At 54.8% G+C, this 18944-nt stretch overlaps 11 protein-coding genes across 11 annotated transcripts; 5 read left to right on the top strand and 6 right to left on the bottom strand.

The window, feature by feature from the left end:
* Positions 1-41: 41 nt before the first annotated feature.
* Positions 42-734, top strand: K452DRAFT_52651 (uncharacterized protein). Its single transcript, XM_033546794.1, has one exon. The coding sequence runs from the start codon at positions 334-336 to the stop codon at positions 634-636; it is 303 nt and encodes a 100-aa protein (XP_033395915.1). The 5' UTR covers positions 42-333; the 3' UTR covers positions 637-734.
* A 1083-nt stretch (positions 735-1817) lies between these two features.
* Positions 1818-2693, bottom strand: K452DRAFT_230986 (uncharacterized protein; the record flags this gene model as incomplete). The annotated part of the gene is made up of 3 exons (XM_033537131.1): positions 1818-2415; positions 2477-2596; positions 2650-2693. 3 exons carry the CDS (start codon positions 2691-2693, stop codon positions 1818-1820), a joined length of 762 nt encoding a protein of 253 aa, XP_033395914.1.
* A 348-nt stretch (positions 2694-3041) lies between these two features.
* Positions 3042-3807, top strand: K452DRAFT_273808 (uncharacterized protein; the record flags this gene model as incomplete). Its single annotated transcript, XM_033539162.1, has 2 exons — positions 3042-3612; positions 3716-3807. The coding sequence occupies 2 exons, from the start codon at positions 3042-3044 to the stop codon at positions 3805-3807; spliced, it is 663 nt and encodes a 220-aa protein (XP_033395913.1).
* Positions 3808-3967: 160 nt separating this feature from the next.
* On the top strand, positions 3968-4451 carry K452DRAFT_230935 (uncharacterized protein; the record flags this gene model as incomplete). The annotated part of the gene is made up of 2 exons (XM_033537128.1): positions 3968-4071; positions 4124-4451. The coding sequence occupies 2 exons, from the start codon at positions 3968-3970 to the stop codon at positions 4449-4451; spliced, it is 432 nt and encodes a 143-aa protein (XP_033395912.1).
* A 1539-nt stretch (positions 4452-5990) lies between these two features.
* Positions 5991-10236, bottom strand: K452DRAFT_52644 (uncharacterized protein). Its single transcript, XM_033546793.1, has 4 exons — positions 9977-10236; positions 9703-9894; positions 9585-9648; positions 5991-9526 (listed from the first exon to the last, which is right to left on the bottom strand). The coding sequence occupies exons 2-4, from the start codon at positions 9885-9887 to the stop codon at positions 6197-6199; spliced, it is 3579 nt and encodes a 1192-aa protein (XP_033395911.1). The 5' UTR covers positions 9888-9894; positions 9977-10236; the 3' UTR covers positions 5991-6196.
* A 117-nt stretch (positions 10237-10353) lies between these two features.
* Positions 10354-12252, bottom strand: K452DRAFT_252881 (uncharacterized protein). The gene is made up of 3 exons (XM_033538264.1): positions 11889-12252; positions 10964-11803; positions 10354-10912 (listed from the first exon to the last, which is right to left on the bottom strand). The coding sequence occupies exons 1-3, from the start codon at positions 11927-11929 to the stop codon at positions 10714-10716; spliced, it is 1080 nt and encodes a 359-aa protein (XP_033395910.1). The 5' UTR covers positions 11930-12252; the 3' UTR covers positions 10354-10713.
* On the bottom strand, positions 11965-12856 carry K452DRAFT_52560 (uncharacterized protein). Its single transcript, XM_033546791.1, has one exon. It carries the CDS (start codon positions 12685-12687, stop codon positions 12103-12105), a length of 585 nt encoding a protein of 194 aa, XP_033395909.1. The 5' UTR covers positions 12688-12856; the 3' UTR covers positions 11965-12102.
* Positions 12857-13328: 472 nt separating this feature from the next.
* Positions 13329-14251, top strand: K452DRAFT_327609 (uncharacterized protein; the record flags this gene model as incomplete). Its single annotated transcript, XM_033544930.1, has 3 exons — positions 13329-13398; positions 13450-14113; positions 14167-14251. The coding sequence occupies 3 exons, from the start codon at positions 13329-13331 to the stop codon at positions 14249-14251; spliced, it is 819 nt and encodes a 272-aa protein (XP_033395908.1).
* A 396-nt stretch (positions 14252-14647) lies between these two features.
* K452DRAFT_299580 (uncharacterized protein) lies at positions 14648-15207 on the bottom strand (the record flags this gene model as incomplete). Its single annotated transcript, XM_033542243.1, has 3 exons — positions 14648-14760; positions 14840-14979; positions 15056-15207. 3 exons carry the CDS (start codon positions 15205-15207, stop codon positions 14648-14650), a joined length of 405 nt encoding a protein of 134 aa, XP_033395907.1.
* An 806-nt stretch (positions 15208-16013) lies between these two features.
* On the top strand, positions 16014-16718 carry K452DRAFT_52585 (uncharacterized protein). The gene has a single exon (XM_033546792.1). The coding sequence runs from the start codon at positions 16131-16133 to the stop codon at positions 16605-16607; it is 477 nt and encodes a 158-aa protein (XP_033395906.1). The 5' UTR covers positions 16014-16130; the 3' UTR covers positions 16608-16718.
* On the bottom strand, positions 16610-17319 carry K452DRAFT_288962 (uncharacterized protein). Its single transcript, XM_033540757.1, has 2 exons — positions 16707-17319; positions 16610-16648 (listed from the first exon to the last, which is right to left on the bottom strand). Exon 1 carries the CDS (start codon positions 17049-17051, stop codon positions 16830-16832), a length of 222 nt encoding a protein of 73 aa, XP_033395905.1. The 5' UTR covers positions 17052-17319; the 3' UTR covers positions 16610-16648; positions 16707-16829.
* Positions 17320-18944: the final 1625 nt, after the last annotated feature.

The raw sequence follows: 18944 nt of genomic DNA, 5'->3' as shown, positions 1-18944 counted from the left end.
TCCAAATCGACGTCAAGGAAAATAGGAACCAGGTTTGAGGATTACAGAACCCCCACATCACACCACGGTGCTGCTACTTTGGTACTAACGCATAATCACGCGGTCTGTCCATGGAAACCATACCTGAAGTGTCTCTTCAGAGCCCTAGCCCAAAGGCACATAAATTGCTGCTGCCTGCCCATTGCTACTGACACCCATCAGCAAGAAAGCGCTCAAAATCTAAAACTCTACCCCAAACACACGCAAACGAACAAAGCACCATGGCCACCTCGATCCTGAACCACCAGTTCACCTTCGCGCAACCCATCGCAGGCCTGCCCTCGTCCAGCCACAATGCACACCAGGAGCACCACCACGAATGCTCCACAGGCGATATCCAGCGGCAGAGCGCATCTCGAGGCAGCTGGTTCCACTTCCACCGGACGCCCAGCCCCGCGCCCGCTAAACACGCAGAGCAGGCACCGGCGCGCCCGTCCTGGACCGCGCCGCGGCATTCCTGGGGCGCGAAGTTCTGAATCGCAGCCGCGGCGCACCGCCTGGCAGGGAAGGGCGAAGGCTACCAACAGCTGCGCCCAGAGCGCCGCCGCATCGCGATTGGCTTCTCGCGCTCCCGGCGCGCCCGAGCTACCTAGCTAGCGGCGCAGCACCCCTTGTCAGCTGAAAAATAAAAAGACTCCGACTTCTGCCTTGCGGCGCGAGGCTGAGAGAGAGAGAGAGAAAGAGCTGAATGAGTGCATGCGCGTTGCGCGTTGCGCCTTGACCCACTCTCACTGGACGACGAAAGATACATCCCCCCAATCACGCACGCACGCACGATTACCTTCCCCCCATCTCATTCCCAAGCCAGCCTGGCGCTGGCGCTCCTACACCGGCTCGAAAACAGAAAAAATTGCATTTTTTTAACGAGAGGGCGAGAGGGCGAGAGAGCGAGAGAGAAAGAGGGCGAGTGAGTGGGTACTGGAGCACCGCTGCCGCCTAGCGAGTGCACCGCCGCAACAGCAACGGGGCAGCGCATCCGCGCATCCGGGCTTGCGCGTCTCGAGACTGCTGCGGCGGCCCGTCCCGCAGCATGCAAAAGCACTGACGGCGCTATAAGTGGGGCGGTATTGGATGGAGCGGTGGCGGCGAGATCGTTGTTGCTATCGAGGGCGCTGTTGGCTCGCGCGGCTTTGCTCGCCTGGAGGGGAGCTGTTACGGGTGGTGATGCAGATGCGGGTTGATGCTGTTCTTGTGTGGAGGATCGCTGGGGGTGCTGTTTGATGTTCTTGACGCGTAGCCGTATAGGGTAAGGTAGACCTTGTTGATCTATATGGATTAAGTTGATGGACGGGGTCGTCTTAAATATGCTTTGCCTGTCTTTGCTGCTGATGCGTTGATTGTCTTGCAAATGATTCGTTCTCTTGCTGTTGTGACTGTTCTGACAGCGCAGCTAGCGTCTTGCACTTGGACCAGAGATGCACCACGCCGAAGCAGGATCAACATCACTGGCGCATGTTTCGCTTGTGGGGATGCAGATCCAGTGCCGTTTTTGTATAGCTCTGCGGCTTTGTAGTACCTGTCGCATTTGACGTTCATGTCTGTACAGCGCTGACAATATAAGAATGAAGCAGTCTAGAAAGATCGAATATATACTGAACTCTATTGGATGGATGCGCTGCGTACCTATTCCGGTTTTATTGCTGCCCCAATCTATACTCCCAGATTCCCTTCTCTATAACGGTTTCTCTTCCCCAGTCTTCTAATTACCCCAATCCCAGCTCTCAACCCGATTCCCTACAGCTTCTCCGTAGAGAATTCTCCGCCCCAACAGAGTCAGATTAAATATCCCGTAGGGGGATGTTGATCTCCTTTGCCAATGTCCCAGTTGGTTCCAAAGGCCCATTTCCAAACATCCACCACTGTACACCCAGATAAGCGTCGCAGCAAGCCTGCAACAGACCACAGAACTTGAACGCCCAGGGCACCTCTCCGTCACCGCTGAGGAAGAAGAAGGCCATCTTAAACACGTCACCGACCAGCCAGTTCAGCAGCACGCTAGGCCTGAAACCCTTGGTGCTCCTACTGCGCTGGTTCGTCATGATCTGCGGCAGCGGAAGCGTGGCCTCGATCGCCAGGCCCAGGTATCCGAGCATGTTGGTGTAGGCGGGGAACGAGGAAGTCGGCGAGATCAGAATGTGCAGGACGAAGAGGCCGCCGGTGAAGTAGGCCAGGAAGACCCAGTAGGTGCGGTGCGGGCGCCACTGCCAGAAATTGTAGGGGCGCGGCGCGGGAGCCGGCGCAAACGGCGTGTGATGCGCCGCCGACGGCGGCCGGTGCGTCAGCGCGACGTGCAGCAGCAGGCACTGCATGATGATCATGAGAATGGCTTGCGTGAGGAGCGACAGCGCAAAGTGCGCGCCGAACCAGTAGAAGATCCTGCCGTGCGCCGTCAGTGTCTGCGCTCTGGATGTATGCGTCTTCGCGCGAAGGCTCTTACTTCAATATCGAAGCCAACAGCATGATCAGAGGGATGTCGAGGGAAAAACCGCCCGAGGAGCGGTTCTTATGGATAGAGTAGATCTGGTCGGCATAGGAGGTGACGGGCGAGGTCATGATGCTGTATAGCCAGTCAGCCACTGCTCAGTGTCGTCGCAGAGAGGAGGATCGTACAATATAGGAGCGATGCTCTTGATCGCAGCGGAGAAGAACCCCATGATGCCGGCCTCCGCTGAGAAGTATTGGGAAAGATAATCGATGAGGGGCATATGCACCGGAAAGCCAGGGAAGCGTGTGAGGGGCGATGTCGACAGCAGCGCAACTCTATATCATGTCTCGGCTGGGAGAGCGAAGGACACGATGAGCCAATGCCTGAAGCCAGGGACGAAAGGCACGGTCGCCAGGAGACAGCGAGAAAGGTTGGGACTCTTCGCGTGCACTAGCGACGCGATTGCGGGTAAGGCTGATGCGTTAGCGCGTGTTGTCCTTATCTCCAGCCTAATCTCCATAGCGGCAGGCGTCATTGCTCTCTTCCCTCAATCACTTACTCGAACAGCTCCTCCAACATGGGCGATCACAAGGCCTTCTTCTACGGTACTCGCCAATGCCCCAAACCATCAGCCCCCGCCTGTCTAACCCCGCCATCTACCACAGGCACCCTGATGGCGCCCGCCGTCCTCCACCGAGTATGCCACGGCACCCCTACTCCCAATGACTTCCAAAAATCGCTTCTCACCGCGCGCCCCGCCTTGCTCCCCTCATACCGCCGACATAAAGTCCGCTTCGCCGACTACCCCGCCATCCTACCGGACGTCGATCCCGCAGCCTGCGTGCGTGGGACCTTCGTAACCGGCCTGACGGACGGCGACATATGGCGGCTCGATCTGTTCGAGGGCAGCGAGTACAAGCGGGAGCGCGTGCGCGTGAAGGTTCTGGCCGCAGACGGCGGGATTGATGCCGCGGGCGTCGCGCACCATGACACCAAGGAGACGGGCGAGGAGGTCGAGGTCGAGACGTATGTGTGGATCGCTGGCAAGCACAAGCTGGAGGACGAGGAATGGGACTTTGACGAGTTTGTACGGGAGAAGATTGGGCGTTGGGTCGGCAGGGGCGCCAACGAGGAGTATGCTGGTACGTGTTTTGGTTTTGGTTGCGGCTCTCGGCGCTGCTTGGCAATGGCTTCGTGTGCGCAGGGACAAGACAATATGCCGGATACCCGGGTATACCTACCTACTTCTAGCGCTAACCTCTACCTACACAGAAGTCGACGACGCTGTAGCTGCACAAGGCCACGACCCGACTGGTGGCCGCGCCGGAGATGGGTGGCGCTAACCGAAATAGGTAGTCACATAGAAGAAACCAGAAAGCGGTTCCGAACGTCACTCGTCCGCGTCCACTTCACCACATTCTGTCCGCGCTGCTTGACTGTTCCAACGCCCATACCAAAACCTCTCGCGCACGCCCAAATAAACCGATAGTACCACCTACAGCTATGGGTTCCGTCGTCCTTCCCCACCTTGTCACCGGCTGGCACGTCGACCAGGCCATCATGTCCGAGGAAGACCGCCTGGTCGTCATCCGCTTCGGTCGTGACTGGTACGCGACACTCCCGAAACAACAAGCCTCAGCACAGCTAACGCCGAAACAGGGACCCAGACTGCATGCGCCAAGACGAGGTGCTGTACCGCATCGCCGACCGCGTCAAGAACTTTGCCGTCATCTACGTCTGCGACCTGGACCAAGTGCCCGACTTCAAGCAGATGTACGAACTCTACGACCCGGTCACGATAATGTTCTTCTTCCGCAACAAGCACATGATGTGCGATTTCGGCACGGGCAACAACAACAAGCTCAACTGGGTGCTCGAGGACAAGCAGGAGCTCATCGATATCATCGAGACGATCTACCGCGGCGCGAAGAAGGGTCGGGGTCTCGTCGTCTCGCCGAAGGACTACTCGACCCGCTACCGGTACTAGGCGCGCCGCTGGACGCTGGAACACTTTGTCGGGGAAGATTGGGCCACCACGGTGCAGCCTGAAGCAGCAAGATCCAGTCGCTCAATGTCTCCCTGCTGGTGCGGGATGGCGACCGGCCGGGGACACGGGAGAGGGTTTAGGCGTTGGTTGGATTGGTTGGTCTCACTTGCTTTCGTGCAAACCTGTGACGAGCAAAATGCTAATGCGATAACATGAAAAGATACCATTTTGTTTATTGGGACTATGAGTAAGTGATGAATGAGCTCGCCCGAACTAACTCCCATTGCATCCCCAAGGGTTGCCGTCAAAGTCTACTTCGCGTGAAGGTATTGTGACTGCGTCTTCTCGAGGCTCAGACAGCAAGCTAAAGGCTTCAAGACCTAACTATGCATGGACATACTTTAGACTTACAGTAAAAGCCAAACATAAACCAGACAGAGAGTATATCATATATGATAAATTATATTCAATGCCGCAAGGAATATACATATATATATCAGCTCGACCACAAAATTGCTATACCAACTACACCAGAGCTACTCTACTCACCTCATAATAATAACAAACCCGCATGTACACACAGCCTATCTCCATACCCTCCTACTCCTATCTCCACCCTCCCAACCTACAGCATACCCACCCGCAAACCCAAAGCCACCCACATCCACGCAGCAAGTTGCCCACCCCACAAGCGTAGCACACCCAACCAGCCAGCCTAGCGCACAACCAAACCGCACCCAAAAAGCCCACAGGTAAAGGCTGAACAAACTGTCCAGCGCAACACCTAAAACCAAAGTCAGAAAGGGAGAGACGAAGCGCCTGCTCCGCTATGTAGTTTATGTATTACAATCTTAACAAAGTAAGAAACCCTGTTCGCAGTCCCGGGATGGTTGACTTCAAGCTTCGAGCTCGGGGGAAGCAGTCTTGCGCTTTGGGGCTTGTTATAGTGGTCGTGAAGGCGTAGTTGTGATGAGTAATATTGAGTGAGTGGTGAGGTTTGCTGCTGCTATGGTTGTGATTGAGGTTGTAGGGGTTCGGTTTGGCGTTTCTTAATTGCTCGGGTGGTGTCAACGAACTATCGAACGCATCCTTGTTGCGTTTTGCTAAGGGTACTTGTCCAGATGGAACGGCATGCTGTGCATACTTCCGGTCCTGGCAATACGTGGGTGGGCTTGGAGAGGTCTTTGTACACACGCGCGTTATATGTATGTATCAACGCCGACAATGCGTATGGCCGCAAAGTCTCCACGAATAAGACAACAAAATCCACAGACGCGTTCACGGGCGAGCAGCAACAGCAACAAGTTAGACAAAAGGAGCACTGGAAGCATTAGACCCGGCTGAAACCCCTAAGCAACAAACCATGACCCATCTATGATCGCGCGCCCAAAACTCCATTACCGCCCCATGCTATGAGATCGACCACACCTCGTCAACTGGCCACACATTCAGGAAGAGAAGAAGAAGAAGTAAAAGAAAAAAAGTCTCCCACCCCGTTCCCTTTCTGCCGAATGTACTCCAGAAGGTTATGCACTCTCCGGCGGCTATGCATCGATAAGGAGCAAGTGAAGCAGAAGCAGATAAAATAATGATGGGAAGGGAAAGAAAGCAATAATGTACTTATGATACCCGGCATCCATCCTTTTCCCTTTGCAACCCATGCATGGCCGTGGCATCTCCGAAATACTGTCCTGTCTGCCAGTGAACCGAGATAGCCTTTGCACGTTCTTGAAATCTGTCGTCCGTCACTCTTGAGATTCTTCAATCTCAAAGACCTCGTGGGTTCCATAGTGGTGCTTCTTTGGTGATGCCTCCCGCAGCTTTTGCTGTCTCGGTTCCTCCTCTCGCCAAGCGTCTTGCGCTTCGCGGGCCTCCTGCTCTGCTTGGGGTTGGCTGTCTGGAATTTCGATTGGAGGCTCATCTTGGGCTTCCAATAGCATCTCCGCATCCTCAGCAACCTGTTTGCCTTTTCGGTCACTCTCAATCGAGGATCTTGCCTCCTTACGTTCAGAAGCCTCGGCGGATCCCCGCTTTGTTGGACTCTTCATCCATATCTCCGGGCTTACTCTCCTTGAAGGAGGCGTCGGCTGTCTGGGGTTCGTCTGAGGCTCTTCGGGTTCCTGTGGGGAAGATTTGGGTTGTTTTGCATCCTTCACTGCCAAGCGTCGCTTTTTCTCCTCCCGTCGTTGATGCGTCTGCTCCTTTTCGATGCCTTTGAGGAGTTCGATGATATCAATCCTAAGTTTGCTGGGATCCATGTCTGGCCAGTCTGTTTCAACAGACATTTCTTTTGTCAGAATTTTTCGGATAAAACTGTCCGGGTCCTCAAGGAATTTCTTGAAATAGCCAAGTAGGAAGACGCCACAGTCGCAGTAATTGGATTGCTGCGGTATAAACTTTGATGAATGCATGGCCTTGATATCCTCAACTCCAAAGGAAAGGCCATGTTTTGACTTTCCTTCCTCAACCAGATATTCCTTCAAATGACGCGCTGTTTTTCCATGTGGAAACCCAAGGGAGTCGAGAATAACGATGACCGGTTCGTTCAGCGCATACAACCGTCCAGGTGGCATTGTCCTTTTTCTTTTGTGGCCTTTTTTATTGGTGGGGCTACTCTTTGCCGATTGTGAAGCCATGGCAACGTTGACTGAGCAGTCATCGCCCTGGGGCTCCTCCACATTAATGGGTGCAGAATGACCTCTAACATCGTTAGGTTGTTTCTCGAGGGAAATCATTTGTTTTTGACCGTCGATGTCGCTATGATTCGCTGATGGTATGTCATGATCAGCATTGGACGGGCTTGGGGCATCGATATCCATGGCCTCTGTCGTGTTTTGCTCCGTAGCTGGTGATGTATCGTCTGATTTTAAAACTTTCTTGACCCGTGCAGCCAAGCTTTCGGCATCATCCTGTTCCGGCTGGTCCTGCTCTACTCGCTGCTGTGATGTTTTGTTGATGTTGGACATGTTGCAGACGATTGCCAGATACCAGTGATTCTCCTCATTGACCGGGATAACCACATAATCATAACTGAAAAGGTCGAACTTGGCCGTCCAACGCTGCACAGCGGCGTAGTTGATGCCCCTTTTCGTGGTTTGAGTCAAAGCGGTGTAGAAATAGGTGTTGAAGTAATAGACCTTTTCTTTTGGTAGACCTTGAGTCTCCGCTTGGATTGCTGCCCAAGTCATATAGAACGCTATAATACTGTCGTTCAGGAACTCACCGTCGTTGAGACGGAGCATGTCTTCAAAAAGGATGGTTCCCCTGCGCCGTCCAGTTGGCGGATACACTACAGGATGACTCCAGGGAGTTCCAAACCCGTACTTCTCCGAATATCTCTCAGGTTCTGGAGAATGCTGATCATGCTCAATCGCTATGTTGTCTGGTCGGTTTCTAGAACGTGTAGATCTGTTTGCGGGGGGGTTGAATGCCTCTGGACCGTTGGGCATAGAACTTTCGTTAGTATTGGATATTCTTGAAGTCCTCGTTGTAGGGACGGACGGATCGGAGATTCCAAGCTGCGACACCAGCTTGCGCTGGTTTCTGTGATTGTGCCCGTGTGATTCATGGCCGCGATCAGGAATCTGGCTTAGGCGTCGTCTCTGGCGCGCCTCAAGCAAAGCGAGCTCTTCACCACCATAGTCTGCTGTCTGCTTTGGCACATAAAGTGGTAGATCGCGCGCAAGGATTCTTTCCATTTCTTCCGGAGACTTCGAGTGGGATTTCAGGGTGTGTTTTGTGTCTTCTTCCAAAGCTTCGAGAAACTTTTTGCCATGAATCTCGTGAGCAAATTCAATATTACGTTGATATTTGCCTTCCGTGGCCGTTGATGAGCCTAGAATCTGGAACCTCGTGGGGCAAGGATTGCTGTATGTCAAGCTGTTGATCTTTTTGGGGTCGATTTCCAGCTTGCCACTACCCTGCAGTATGGGCCCGTCATCGTTATATGCGACGTATGTGGATGTCCTAAGATCTGCTATAAGACTCAAGCCCGGGCCTTTGAGAACATCGCCAGGAATCACCAATCGCTTTAATTCCCAAATATAGCGGGCCGTTTGCTGAGGCTGGGGTTGCACCCTTGTCTTGTTTCCTTTAAAGTTCAACCTGGATTTGCCATTGTTTGATCCTTGAGCTCGCTCTGGTATGTGAGCAAATGATTCGGGGCCAATTCCAGCAGATCCTTTTGCCAGCGTATCGATGCGCTTTCCTTCGGAAGCTTTAAGATTCCATGGCGAAGTGAGTTGTACCTCATCGTCGCTTTCTTTGATTTCTGTGGATTTCGGCATCCGCAGAGCTTTTCCCGGTTTGACCCCTTTAGGATCGAATGCGCCAATGTCAACGTTACGTTTTCCAAATGAGATAGGCTGAGAGTCTGTCAAAGGATGCAAAATTTCGCCGATTCTCTTTGTTGCGGATCGACTTTTTTCATCATCCGCACCAAAAGTCTGATAGGGTGGCTCAAACACATCGCTTCTGTGGGTGTTTGAAGGTGGCGGTGCTGACTCATCATGCGCTCTAGTAGGCGTGGAGAAGCTCTTTAAATTTTTGGAATGAGTCGTAGGGTTCTGCGACCGTGGATGATCTTTCGTGACGCCATTTTGATGGGATTCTTGAGAGCTCGTAATCCTTGATGGTTTCATTCTTTCTTCCACGGACTGGAACTCACTGAGCTCAAAGAAACTCGGACGAGGCCTTTCTTCCGAAAATTGCTTAAAGAAATGATTGCTTGCATGAGGCACTCTGCCAACACTTGAAGCTCTTTTTGTAGTTGAGTGATCGTCATTGGTGAGGTCTACCTCTACTGGGCTAGAGCGAGAATGACCTGCAGGCACCGGGTGATCAAGCTTTCTCTTTTTTTTGGGAGTTCTTTGGTCGTCCGCCGTCTCGAACAAGTCTCTGTGGCTTTCACGCCTAACGTTATCGCCAGTTGTACCTCTAAGCTGGAGTCCCTTGTATGGTCCGCGTGCTTGCTTGCCGTAGTGGGGTTGATGCGACCGGTGGTGATCGGCGCGAGAGGAGTAAGCGCTTGGCTGATCCATCGTGTTGACCGGCCTGAAAGCTCCAGATGTACGAGGCTATAAAATAATCAGTTGGTTGGAGTACCTGCGCTGTTGGGCACCGTTTAACACATACCTTAGACATGGTGTCGAACGGCGATGCGCCGAGTCTGTTTATGGATGAAGCATCCGAGTATTTCCTGCACCGAGCTCAGCAATGTACCGCGCAAAACCCTTGTCTGGCGTAACGGTACCTAGTATCGTGGTAGGTCAAGTGTCCGTCCTGGAGCTTTTGTTCGCGACTGGTAGCGGCGCGCGGGGGACTGACAATGGCGCGTGAGCTTGTGTTTGAGAGCAGTCTCTGCGGAGAGTCGAGCGTACTAGATGTCTTCGGGCGCGGGTCGCAATCGGTGGGTAGTGTTGAGGTGTGTGAGAGCATCCTCCGTCTGCATGTGAAGCGGTTAGCTATGTTGCGATGTCGCAGAGGTGCAAACAGCAGAATTCCGGATAACTCAGTGGCTCACTGACCTGGGGAGGTGCTTCAGCTCTCTTAGGTTCCTGCGAAGAAGGGGAAGAGGTGAAGAAGGACTGGGCTGCGCTCTTGATGCTCTGGAAGCTCGATGCGATCATTGCGGTGCCAAGTCCTCGACAGAGTGTTCTGGGTCGCGTCCTAGGGAAACGGCCTGCTGGGGCGAGCGGCGAGTGCTGTCAAGATTTCACGAGTTGTAGTTTCCATTTTCCGCAGTGATGGGTTGCCAGAACTGGAGGGTAGTTACTTTGTCCCCCGCTGGGCGCGGTGACGTTAGGAAGCACGGCCAACGCCATCTGAGAAGCACAATCGTTCGCGACAAAAGCACCCATGCGCACTGCCATTTCCGGAGGCGCATCGTCCTCTGCGCGTCGCGCCGCTTTCTCAAAACATTACATCCTACAATTCGAGCCCTTGCTGAAGTGCGCCGTCTCGCCGGTGGCGGAGGTTCGCGTGTGTTCCGACAAGGGTATACGACCAGCGCGTAAAGCTACAAAGACCGGGAGACCCATGGCCATAAAACGCTCCAAGGGCGCAAGCACTCGGCTGATCTGCCCGCTAGGTACTAGAATACAGATTGCAAGATGCGCGCTGCACCGCGGCCTCTTGCTACGTGAAGTGAACCCAGAGAAGCACAATGCCGTGAAACCAAAGACGCTAAAACCCAGTGATCACTCCACACCCTTACAATGCATGTAACAGACCGCCCTAGGGGGATATGAGAATCAATATGCAATCATGAAGCGGAGTGCTTTTCCTTCTGCGGCGTGGATTCTTCTGGCACAGCGTTCGTCCGGCGTCTGTCGTGCTGGTGCTGTTGGGCCTTCTCTTGGCGTTGTTGGTCGAGGACTGTCCGCTGGGCGATGCTGTCGTCGTGGCTCTTCCACTCAATGCGCGTGTCTGGCGGTAGCGAGAGAACACGCTTGATTGTCTCCCTGCGGGGTCGTTAGTAATGGCCGAGGCAGAGGGAGCTGGACATCACGTACCGTATCTTGACATTACGACCGCCGTCGTTCTTGGTCCAGACACTAAAAACATCTTCACCACTCCTAACGCTGACCACAGCGCCGCAGACCTCTTCGCCAGCCTCCATGAACTCATTGCCAATCAGTGCCAAGAGCAAATTCTCCCAGTACCGATCAGCAACGCCCTTTTTGAGGCGCATGATCCACTTTCCGCCCTTCTTGTTCTCCTCGTCCTCCCACACCGGTCGAATGCCCTCTTTGAAGAAATGATAGTCGGAGACCGTAGGGAGCATTGATGGACGCTTCAAGTGACGGTAGACGCGGACAAAGTCCTGCGCCGTAGACATGCGCAGCATCTTGACCGTCGACTTCTCATAATCCGAGTTCTTGGACGTCGGGGGGCGGTACCAGATGACCCAGGTGTACTTAAGCGGCGCCGGCACGTCCCAGCTGAGTTCTCCAGATGACGCGGTCCCTTCCGCCGCCGCTTGAGACACGGGTTTCCCGGGAGTCGCTGCCACAGTTCTGCCCGATGGCCTATCTCCTTTAGGTCCAGGTGTTGAAGGCGAGGCGGCAGCACCGGCGGCAACTTTGCCAAAGTCGAAGGCGGTACCGGGTGTCTTGGGCGTTTTGGTGGCGGAACCAAAGGAAGCAAACGCACCGGAGCCCAAGCCAAAGGCAGTAGATGCCCCGGAAGTAGGCGATGCTATGTTGCCCGTGGTTAACGGCGGGATGGCGTTGAACGGATTGGATCTTCCTCCGTGGGATGACGTCCCACCACTAAAGCGGGTCCGGGGAGGATGCTCGCTCTTGGTTTCGTTGTGCTCGGACGGGTTCATGGAGAGGGAGAGCTTGGAGGTGCTGCAGGAGACAGAGATCAGCATGGCGGCTTTGAAGTGCAGCGGGCAGAAGGCAATTGGGGTGCGCAGAGAAAAGGGAAGCTCACTTTGAGCGGCGAGTCCATAGGTTCTCCCTGTCCCGGTCCATTGAAAATCTAGTCGAAGCGGTGCCGAGGAGCTGGAGGGAGGCGGGCGGTCGGGCGACGGGCTGTTCGAAGACCGGGGGGGCAGGGCGGAGCTTTGTCGCGTGGGCTGGGAATATAGCAAGTAAATAGACGAGCTAGATGGTCAACGGGAGGATCAAGAGAGTATGGCAGGGTATCAAGCGCGGCGGGAGGGTGGATTAGCGTTGTCGGCGGATGGGTAGGTGGTGTGGCGGTAGTGGGATGCTAGATAGAAGGTGCAGGTGGGTGTGCTGGTGATGGAGATTGCGGGAAAGATGTCGATTCGCGACGCTACGTTTTGCGGCTGTCCTTGCGCGCCAAGAAATCGGGCAGGCTTAAAAATCTCTGTTCCTGGCGAACGCGACACTTCTTCTTCTTCTCCAAACCAAGACCACCAACTCAAATCATCGCCAGCCCGACATGTCTGCTCTACTCGGCTGGCGACTCCGATGCGTGTGTCGAGAGTACGTAAACCCGCTTTAAAACCGTCATCACGAGGGCCCCTTCGGGCGCGCTCCCATGATGCGGTGACGACCTGAAAGACGGGACATACCTTTCTGCGCATGGCAGCCACAGCAGCTGCCGACTGGATCGCTCTCTTCCGATCGACGATGTCGCATCGGAGACGGCTGACCAAACTGCAAGGGCTGGGGGTGCAACTCCTCACCGCGAGCTGCGCCACGCCAGCCCTAACACTTCGAGTAGTGTGAGTCGGCCGATTTCCTCTCCCGCACACACACATGGCATGATGGACATTTCACGCTCTGGTAATCCAACTAGCAGCACAGCCGCTCGTCTGGTCGTGCATGAGGTCAAAGGCACAGTCTGAGCAAGGCAGCCCCCGGTCACAGCGTCGCTGGAGGTCGAGGCGGGCAAACTGACTGATCATATAGGTGCTGGCGGGCGGGGTGAGGGACTTGTTTGGACAAGGCAGCTGGCAGAGGTGGTGGCTGGTGGCGTAGAGTAGGAACAGGGTCTCTGTACATGCCAAGACATTCGGTGAAGCGCAGACGGCGTGACGGAAAGTGAGCTGATGCGCGCCGTCTGCCGGAGTATTTAGGCCGGCGCGCGCGCATTCCCATGGGAAAAGAAAAAGGCCTTGCCGTACTGTGTTTCCACTTCCATCTGCTCAGCCGTGATTGCCGCTGCATATCGCTACGTCATTGGGTCGCAAACAATCGCTTTTGGTGGGGGGACAGCTGCTGTCTCACCCGGCAACGACCACGACTTGAGCACCATCACCGCCTTGACCAGCCTGCCACCTCAACTCCCTGACTCCACACGCTTCGATCGCCATCTTTGCCATCGTGCACTCTTCCAAAGCCGCTTGTCCCTCCACGCCCACGCCCACGACCACGCCACCCTCCAAGACTTCTAGCAACCATGACGCAGCATTCTCCCACCAGCCAGGTGCTCCACTCCCCTCCGCAGCACCATGCCGACCGCCCCAAGGGTATGCACACCGCACTTTCCCGTCGCTGAACCGTCGCTAACCCTTCGCAAGGCATCTTGAAGAACCCTTCCTTCACTGCCACTTCGCCCGAGGCTGCGCCCTTGCAGAGGGCGCCGTCCGTCGAGAGGCCTACCTTCGGTCGCGAGTTGTCCGAGAAAGAAATTGTCCTGCAAAACACCCAGATCAATGCTGGACACCGTCGTTCGTCTTCCAACGCGCGCGGCCCTCCCTCTAGGCGCCAGTCTGGCACGCCCAGCCACTCTCAGGCCGATGAGAACAGTCCCCGCCTGAGGTGGGATGAGGCGAATCTCTATCTCGCTGAACAACAGCGGGACAGCACCATGAAGATCACGGAGCCCAAGACGCCTTTTGCGAAGCAATATGACCCGACCGAAGACGAGGAAGAGCTGACCGCGCTGAACGCGGAGGATCTGATGGTGGACGAGCTTGACAAGGCCAAGCCTCAGCAGAAGCCGGTGAAGGAGGACGAAATTCCAGACTTTGACCTTGGATCGCCTGAAATGGAACGCCTTGAACACCAAATGACTCCTGATGGCGAGAAGCGTGTTCTCGTGGACCCTGAGACTATCGAGGACGGAGGTAGACATGGCGAGGAAACCGCTGATATGACGGTCGAGGAAAAGGAGAAGCATCGCCAGTTTGAGCAAATGCGGAAGAAGCATTATGAAATGAAGGATGTCAAGAGTTTGCTTGGGTATGTTACGCTGCAGCTGGTTGAACCAAGGAAAGTTTTCTAACATTGAACAGGCACCCGGAAGAACTGGATGATGAGGATGACGAAGAGCCGCCGCCGATGCCTGCCATGCCCAACATGAACAACGGTCAGAGATAGTCCAAAACCATTCCGAGTTCCTCGAGACAAGTGTCGAGTATGACGTCTGTCTTTTGACGAGAACAAGTTACCTACGATCACTATCAACATTACCTTTTTTTCCCCCGGTTTCAATCTATTTCCCTTCCCGTATACCCAGCATATTGGAGACGAGCCCCGGAGCTGAAATCCCGGTCTGGCAAACATTCACCAGGTATCAAAGGGCTTCGTCTCCTGATCGCATCAGGTGGCGTTTGGTGTGCTACGCGATGGGAAATAAGAAAAAAATGCGCACTTCTTATGGAAGGCGATGCCCAACCCTCGCTTTTGGCAAGCACTAGATATTACTGAGTAGGACAACTTGATTATCTTTTTCTTCAAACCATCTATTGTTACTTCTGGCTTTGCTGTTCACACTCAAGCAGGATTGGCTCTCAACCCGATATGCTCCCTCAGCCGTTCAGCTTTCGATTCTTTGGTTCCCATGCGATCGGCGTCGAGCGCGAGTAGCATCGCATCCACGAGCGTGTCTTACAAAGAAAACAATCATCAGCCCAAACACCCTTTGTCTCAATTCCGTTGTCCAACTCCATCTCGGCGAGTACTTACCCGTCAGCTTCGCGATGTCCTTTGGCGTACTAGGGAACCGTTCAATGGGACGGTTCGTCTTGAGCGAGTGCAGTACGTGCAGGTGGTCATCGGCGGATACGAGGTGGCTGTTCGCGATGCGGGCGACGTTGTTGTGGTTACTGACGGGTGGCCAGCAGGGTTAGTTGGGGAGAAGTGGGGTGGAGGAGTAGGAGGGGCAGAGAGGGGTCTGCGTACGTCGCTCTGAGGCGCGTGTCGAGCTTCTCCAGCTTGAGCTCTGTCGAGTCTTTCGAGGAGGCTACGGAGTTGGCTTTGGAAGCGGCGGTGGTGGTCGCGGGCTTGGACGTGGAGGAAGTCGTGGACTTGGGCGTGGACGAGGTCGTGGACATGATGGGCAGGGACGCAGACACGCGAATTGACGGATGGTTGTACAGACGGACGCAAATAGGCGGACACGAAGCGGAAGAAAGAGGGAGAGAAAAAAGGAAAAGGAGGAGGTAAGCACATCGATGAGCAGCTCACGCAGTTGGCTTTAAACCACCGCCATCGCCTCAGCAGTCAGCAGAGAAGGACGTAATACCACGCGTCCCCCTCAGCGGCGCATGGGAAACCCGCGAGCAGTTCCAAGTTTCGAGCCGGGCCTAGCTAGGCCTTCAACCCTCTCTGCGTGCAATCGCAGTCGCCAGCGCGTGCATGGGTGGTGCGATGCACGCGGTTATGACTTCATCGGCTTGCAGGGCATGCCCGGATCTGGTGTTGTGGCTTGCTTCAGCGATCATCCTGGTTGGCGGGCAGGGCAGGGCATGGCGAGACGGGCACGAAGGCCACAACGACGAGATGGAGTGCTAGAGGGGTGAGAAGGGCGAAGGAGGAGGGGAGGTGTACGCGTGTGTGCTTATGCTTGGTGTGGTGGATGCGATGGGGTGTTGGATCGATCTGTAGATGGATGGAGGGATGCGATGGCGCTCCCGGTCGATCTGCCGAGGAGGATGCAACGGGCGCTGGGCGAGGTGGACAGGCACAGGTCTGTTGCACGTTTCGTTGCGCTGACAGGTCGCTGCTGCGGCTGGATGCTTGACAGTCGTCCAAGTCGGCGTATGCGTATGTTACGCGTGGAAGAGCGCGCAGAACATTTCTCACGCCCTGCAGCACATCTTCCCATTCGAGCTCACGCATCAGCAGCCGTCATCAGCGAGCAGCCGTCATCAGCGAGCAGCAACACATTGCGTAAACTGCGCAGCAGCTCACCCCGCACCTACACAAGCCCTCGACCAACCCAAACATAGCAGGAAGGTAGGAGGAAGTAGGTAGTATGTCGGGTCCCTCTGACACCGCCCACGCAACAGTAAAAAATGCGCGGCCAGCTCTTATGGCACCCCAGCCTATGGCATCCGTCTCCGCGCCTCTGAATCGCAAGACAGCAATAGGTAAACCAATGCGAGGACCGACAGAATGCCGGCCGCGCGTGGCTGCTGAGATGAACTGTCTGTTGGGCGCGTGGAGAAGGAAAAGAAGAAAGTTGCGCGTGCGGCGTCGAGTTTTGTGTGGAGGAATTGGTGCGCTAGTCCGGATTGGGGATGGTGTGCGTGGGTGCGCGGTTAGAGACGGCGGGGATGTCGTGGCCGGTGCGTATTGCCGTATAGGGGGCTTTGTTGACACTTGGGAAGTTGGGGTGCTTTTTCACGTTGGAATTTCGGAGTGTTGCTCGTGGGAATTTTGCGGCTTTGAGCACACGCGTAGAGTGGGTGTCGCTGCTGCGTCTGTACCTACGGTCGAAACTAGGTTTTGACGCCGCCTTGTGCTAAGTTCCGACCGCGCTGCCTGTGTTGGCTCCCCGTGAGAGTGATATCAGCATGAGAGCGACAGCAGAGTCTTGCCAAACGCTTGCCGTCAGATCAGAGGCGGTTGGATGTCCGTATTCCATGGAATAACGTCCAGAGCGAGAAGCCCAGGATGGTTTGTTGCGTGGTGATGACTACCACTCATCCCGACGCAGTGCCTCTTCATTTGCTCAGACGCATCCAACAACCCTCAGTTTGTGCCTTTTCTTCATCCCAGAAACAAGTATCGCATGTGTTATGTCGTAGGCGTACGTAGGAGATTTCCTTATCGGCGTTGGTCGATCGTGAGTCTGTGACAGGACTTGGATGATGGGGCGGACTGGGCTCTTCTTTCCGGGCACAGTGACGCAAGGCTCGTTCTGGGAGGACCGGAGGGATTCGACGAGGGACATAGCCAAACCGGCTTGTGACAGGCAAGAGTTTGACGAGGTCTGGCAGTGATTTCAGTTATCCGCGGTTCTGGTCCATGCCTTTCGGCCGGGTCGAAGGGGGGTCCTTTGCTGGACGCGACAACCGCTCAGTGTGCGATTTGCTGGAATCAGAACGGACTGTCACGGCCTACGCGTTCTATGGTTGAAGATAAGAATAAACGGGGCATACTGAAGATAGATATGGCGTCTACCGTGGCGTGACAGCCTCAGGGGAGCATCTGTGGTACGGAAACGAACCGCAAATCCACTACGCGGGACTGGCGTGATGTCGAGACTGGACTGGGCAACTTCTTTGGCTCATCAAGGTGCTTGTAGATGTTCTCCAATCTCTCTTCGCAAGAGCTTATCGTAAAGCCCACGCTCAAGAGCAAATCCCGTAGACTATGGACAAAGTTCTTCACTCCTTCGGCTACTGGCGGCATTATGCAAGCACACGGCAAACCCACCCACCAGAAAAACTTCATGCGTCAACGAGGCTGCTGGATGATAAACTCTTTTCCTATCAGTCGTCGTAATCGAATTACTGTTGCTCCCAGCAACCTTTGCCTCCTCTCTATCTTTGTTCCAAGCTCTTGTTGTAGGTACTCCGTACATGACGTCCGGGTAGCCACCACGGCACGGGGCGGGTCAAAATTCTACGAGGCTGAGGCTGTCGCCCGCACATCGTTGTCTTCCAGCCAATACTACGGAAAATCTCAGCAAACCTCGAATCCGCGAGTGTATGGGGGCTTTGCATGCAGCAAAGCAAACAGACGCTTGTAGACAGTGTATCTAGCTGCCCAACAAACGAATCGCGACGGCTCTTTCACCATTTCTCACCGCCCCTTGTTGTCGTTCGTATGCTGGGTAGCCTGGTATTTCAGCCAGAAAGTCAGGCGTCCTGCTCCCATTATTGAGTCTACCGTCGATTGTTGGTTCATGCGACTTGGATATCGATATTTGTCCGCGACTCCCTGGACTCAATTCCCCCTCAAGTAGATTACAAAGCTCTAGATCAAGCGGGACCCGTAGACTTCAGACTTTCGTCTCGCCAAGGGTTTCGATAGAGGTCCAGAATGTTGTAGCAAAGTGTCGAATTGCTCTCATCAGCGGTCGAGAACGGGCAACGATGCACGTGAACGGTGAGCCCGTCAGCTAGCGCTGCCAGTGGGTCTTCAGGAAATCAAAGGCTTTTGCCACCGTGTCGGCCTTGGGCCTTCTTGACCGCACAACAGGACCATCACTGCTGGCAATTTTCGGAGCTTGGGAGTCATGCCTCGCTCGCATACGTATGTACTCGTAATTACGGCCGTTGACTGTCACATGTCGCGGATGACGCTTGTTTCTGTTGGTTGCTCAGCGCGGCGAAGAAGCCTGCCGGGTTCCTGATAACGGCGAGGCTTTGCAATCCGTAGATATGAAGGCGCTGAAGTCGGCTGGATCACACCACAAGATACCAGGAGGACGGAAGCTTGGAGAGTAGCGTGCGCGCGACATGGCCAAGAGATGGCCTTTCATACCACGGAATCTGGGGGTCTCCGCTTTCCTCTGCCAAAAAACCGAGAGGTACCCACTGGGTTTTGCAACGGTGTTGAGGATGTGCCCAGGGTCAGAGATTCTCTAACGTAACCCGATACCGGAGTAGGGAACTGGCGGAAGGGCTACGCAGTGGCTACGCGTATCGGATCGTCCGGGCTCCGGGGCTCCCGGCTCCGCGAAAACCATAATCCCGAAAGCTTGCGAGTGCGCCTGGGCGCCGTCGACATCACCGTCGCCTTTTTCAGGATTCGATACGCGCTTACCCTCCTTCCCGACGTCATCCTGCCATCCCACGCAACCACATACGACACGTTGATACAACCAGGCCCAATTCTG

The sequence above is a fragment of the Aplosporella prunicola genome (assembly GCF_010093885.1).
Source record: "Aplosporella prunicola CBS 121167 unplaced genomic scaffold K452scaffold_17, whole genome shotgun sequence".
NCBI lineage: Eukaryota > Fungi > Ascomycota > Dothideomycetes > Botryosphaeriales > Aplosporellaceae > Aplosporella > Aplosporella prunicola.
Note: the sequence above shows the minus strand (reverse complement) of the source record. Positions and strands in the feature narration are given on the sequence as shown.

What these genes read in the sequence shown, in the direction of transcription:
- K452DRAFT_288962 (XM_033540757.1), bottom strand. Translation starts at nt 17,051, where the DNA reads ATGTCCCTCGTCGAATCCCTCCGGTCCTCCCAGAACGAGCCTTGCGTC.
- K452DRAFT_52651 (XM_033546794.1), top strand. Translation starts at nt 334, where the DNA reads ATGCACACCAGGAGCACCACCACGAATGCTCCACAGGCGATATCCAGC.
- K452DRAFT_52644 (XM_033546793.1), bottom strand. Translation starts at nt 9,887, where the DNA reads ATGCTCTCACACACCTCAACACTACCCACCGATTGCGACCCGCGCCCG. An exon ending in TTGACCTACCACGATACTAG is followed by an intron (nt 9,649 to 9,702) that starts GTACCGTTACGC and finishes AGCTCGGTGCAG; the next exon opens with GAAATACTCGGATGCTTCAT. An exon ending in CGTTCGACACCATGTCTAAG is followed by an intron (nt 9,527 to 9,584) that starts GTATGTGTTAAA and finishes ATTATTTTATAG; the next exon opens with CCTCGTACATCTGGAGCTTT.
- K452DRAFT_52560 (XM_033546791.1), bottom strand. Translation starts at nt 12,687, where the DNA reads ATGTGTGTGTGCGGGAGAGGAAATCGGCCGACTCACACTACTCGAAGT.
- K452DRAFT_252881 (XM_033538264.1), bottom strand. Translation starts at nt 11,929, where the DNA reads ATGGACCGGGACAGGGAGAACCTATGGACTCGCCGCTCAAA. An exon ending in CTATGGACTCGCCGCTCAAA is followed by an intron (nt 11,804 to 11,888) that starts GTGAGCTTCCCT and finishes TGTCTCCTGCAG; the next exon opens with CACCTCCAAGCTCTCCCTCT. An exon ending in GGTCGTAATGTCAAGATACG is followed by an intron (nt 10,913 to 10,963) that starts GTACGTGATGTC and finishes ACGACCCCGCAG; the next exon opens with GGAGACAATCAAGCGTGTTC.
- K452DRAFT_52585 (XM_033546792.1), top strand. Translation starts at nt 16,131, where the DNA reads ATGTCGGGTCCCTCTGACACCGCCCACGCAACAGTAAAAAATGCGCGG.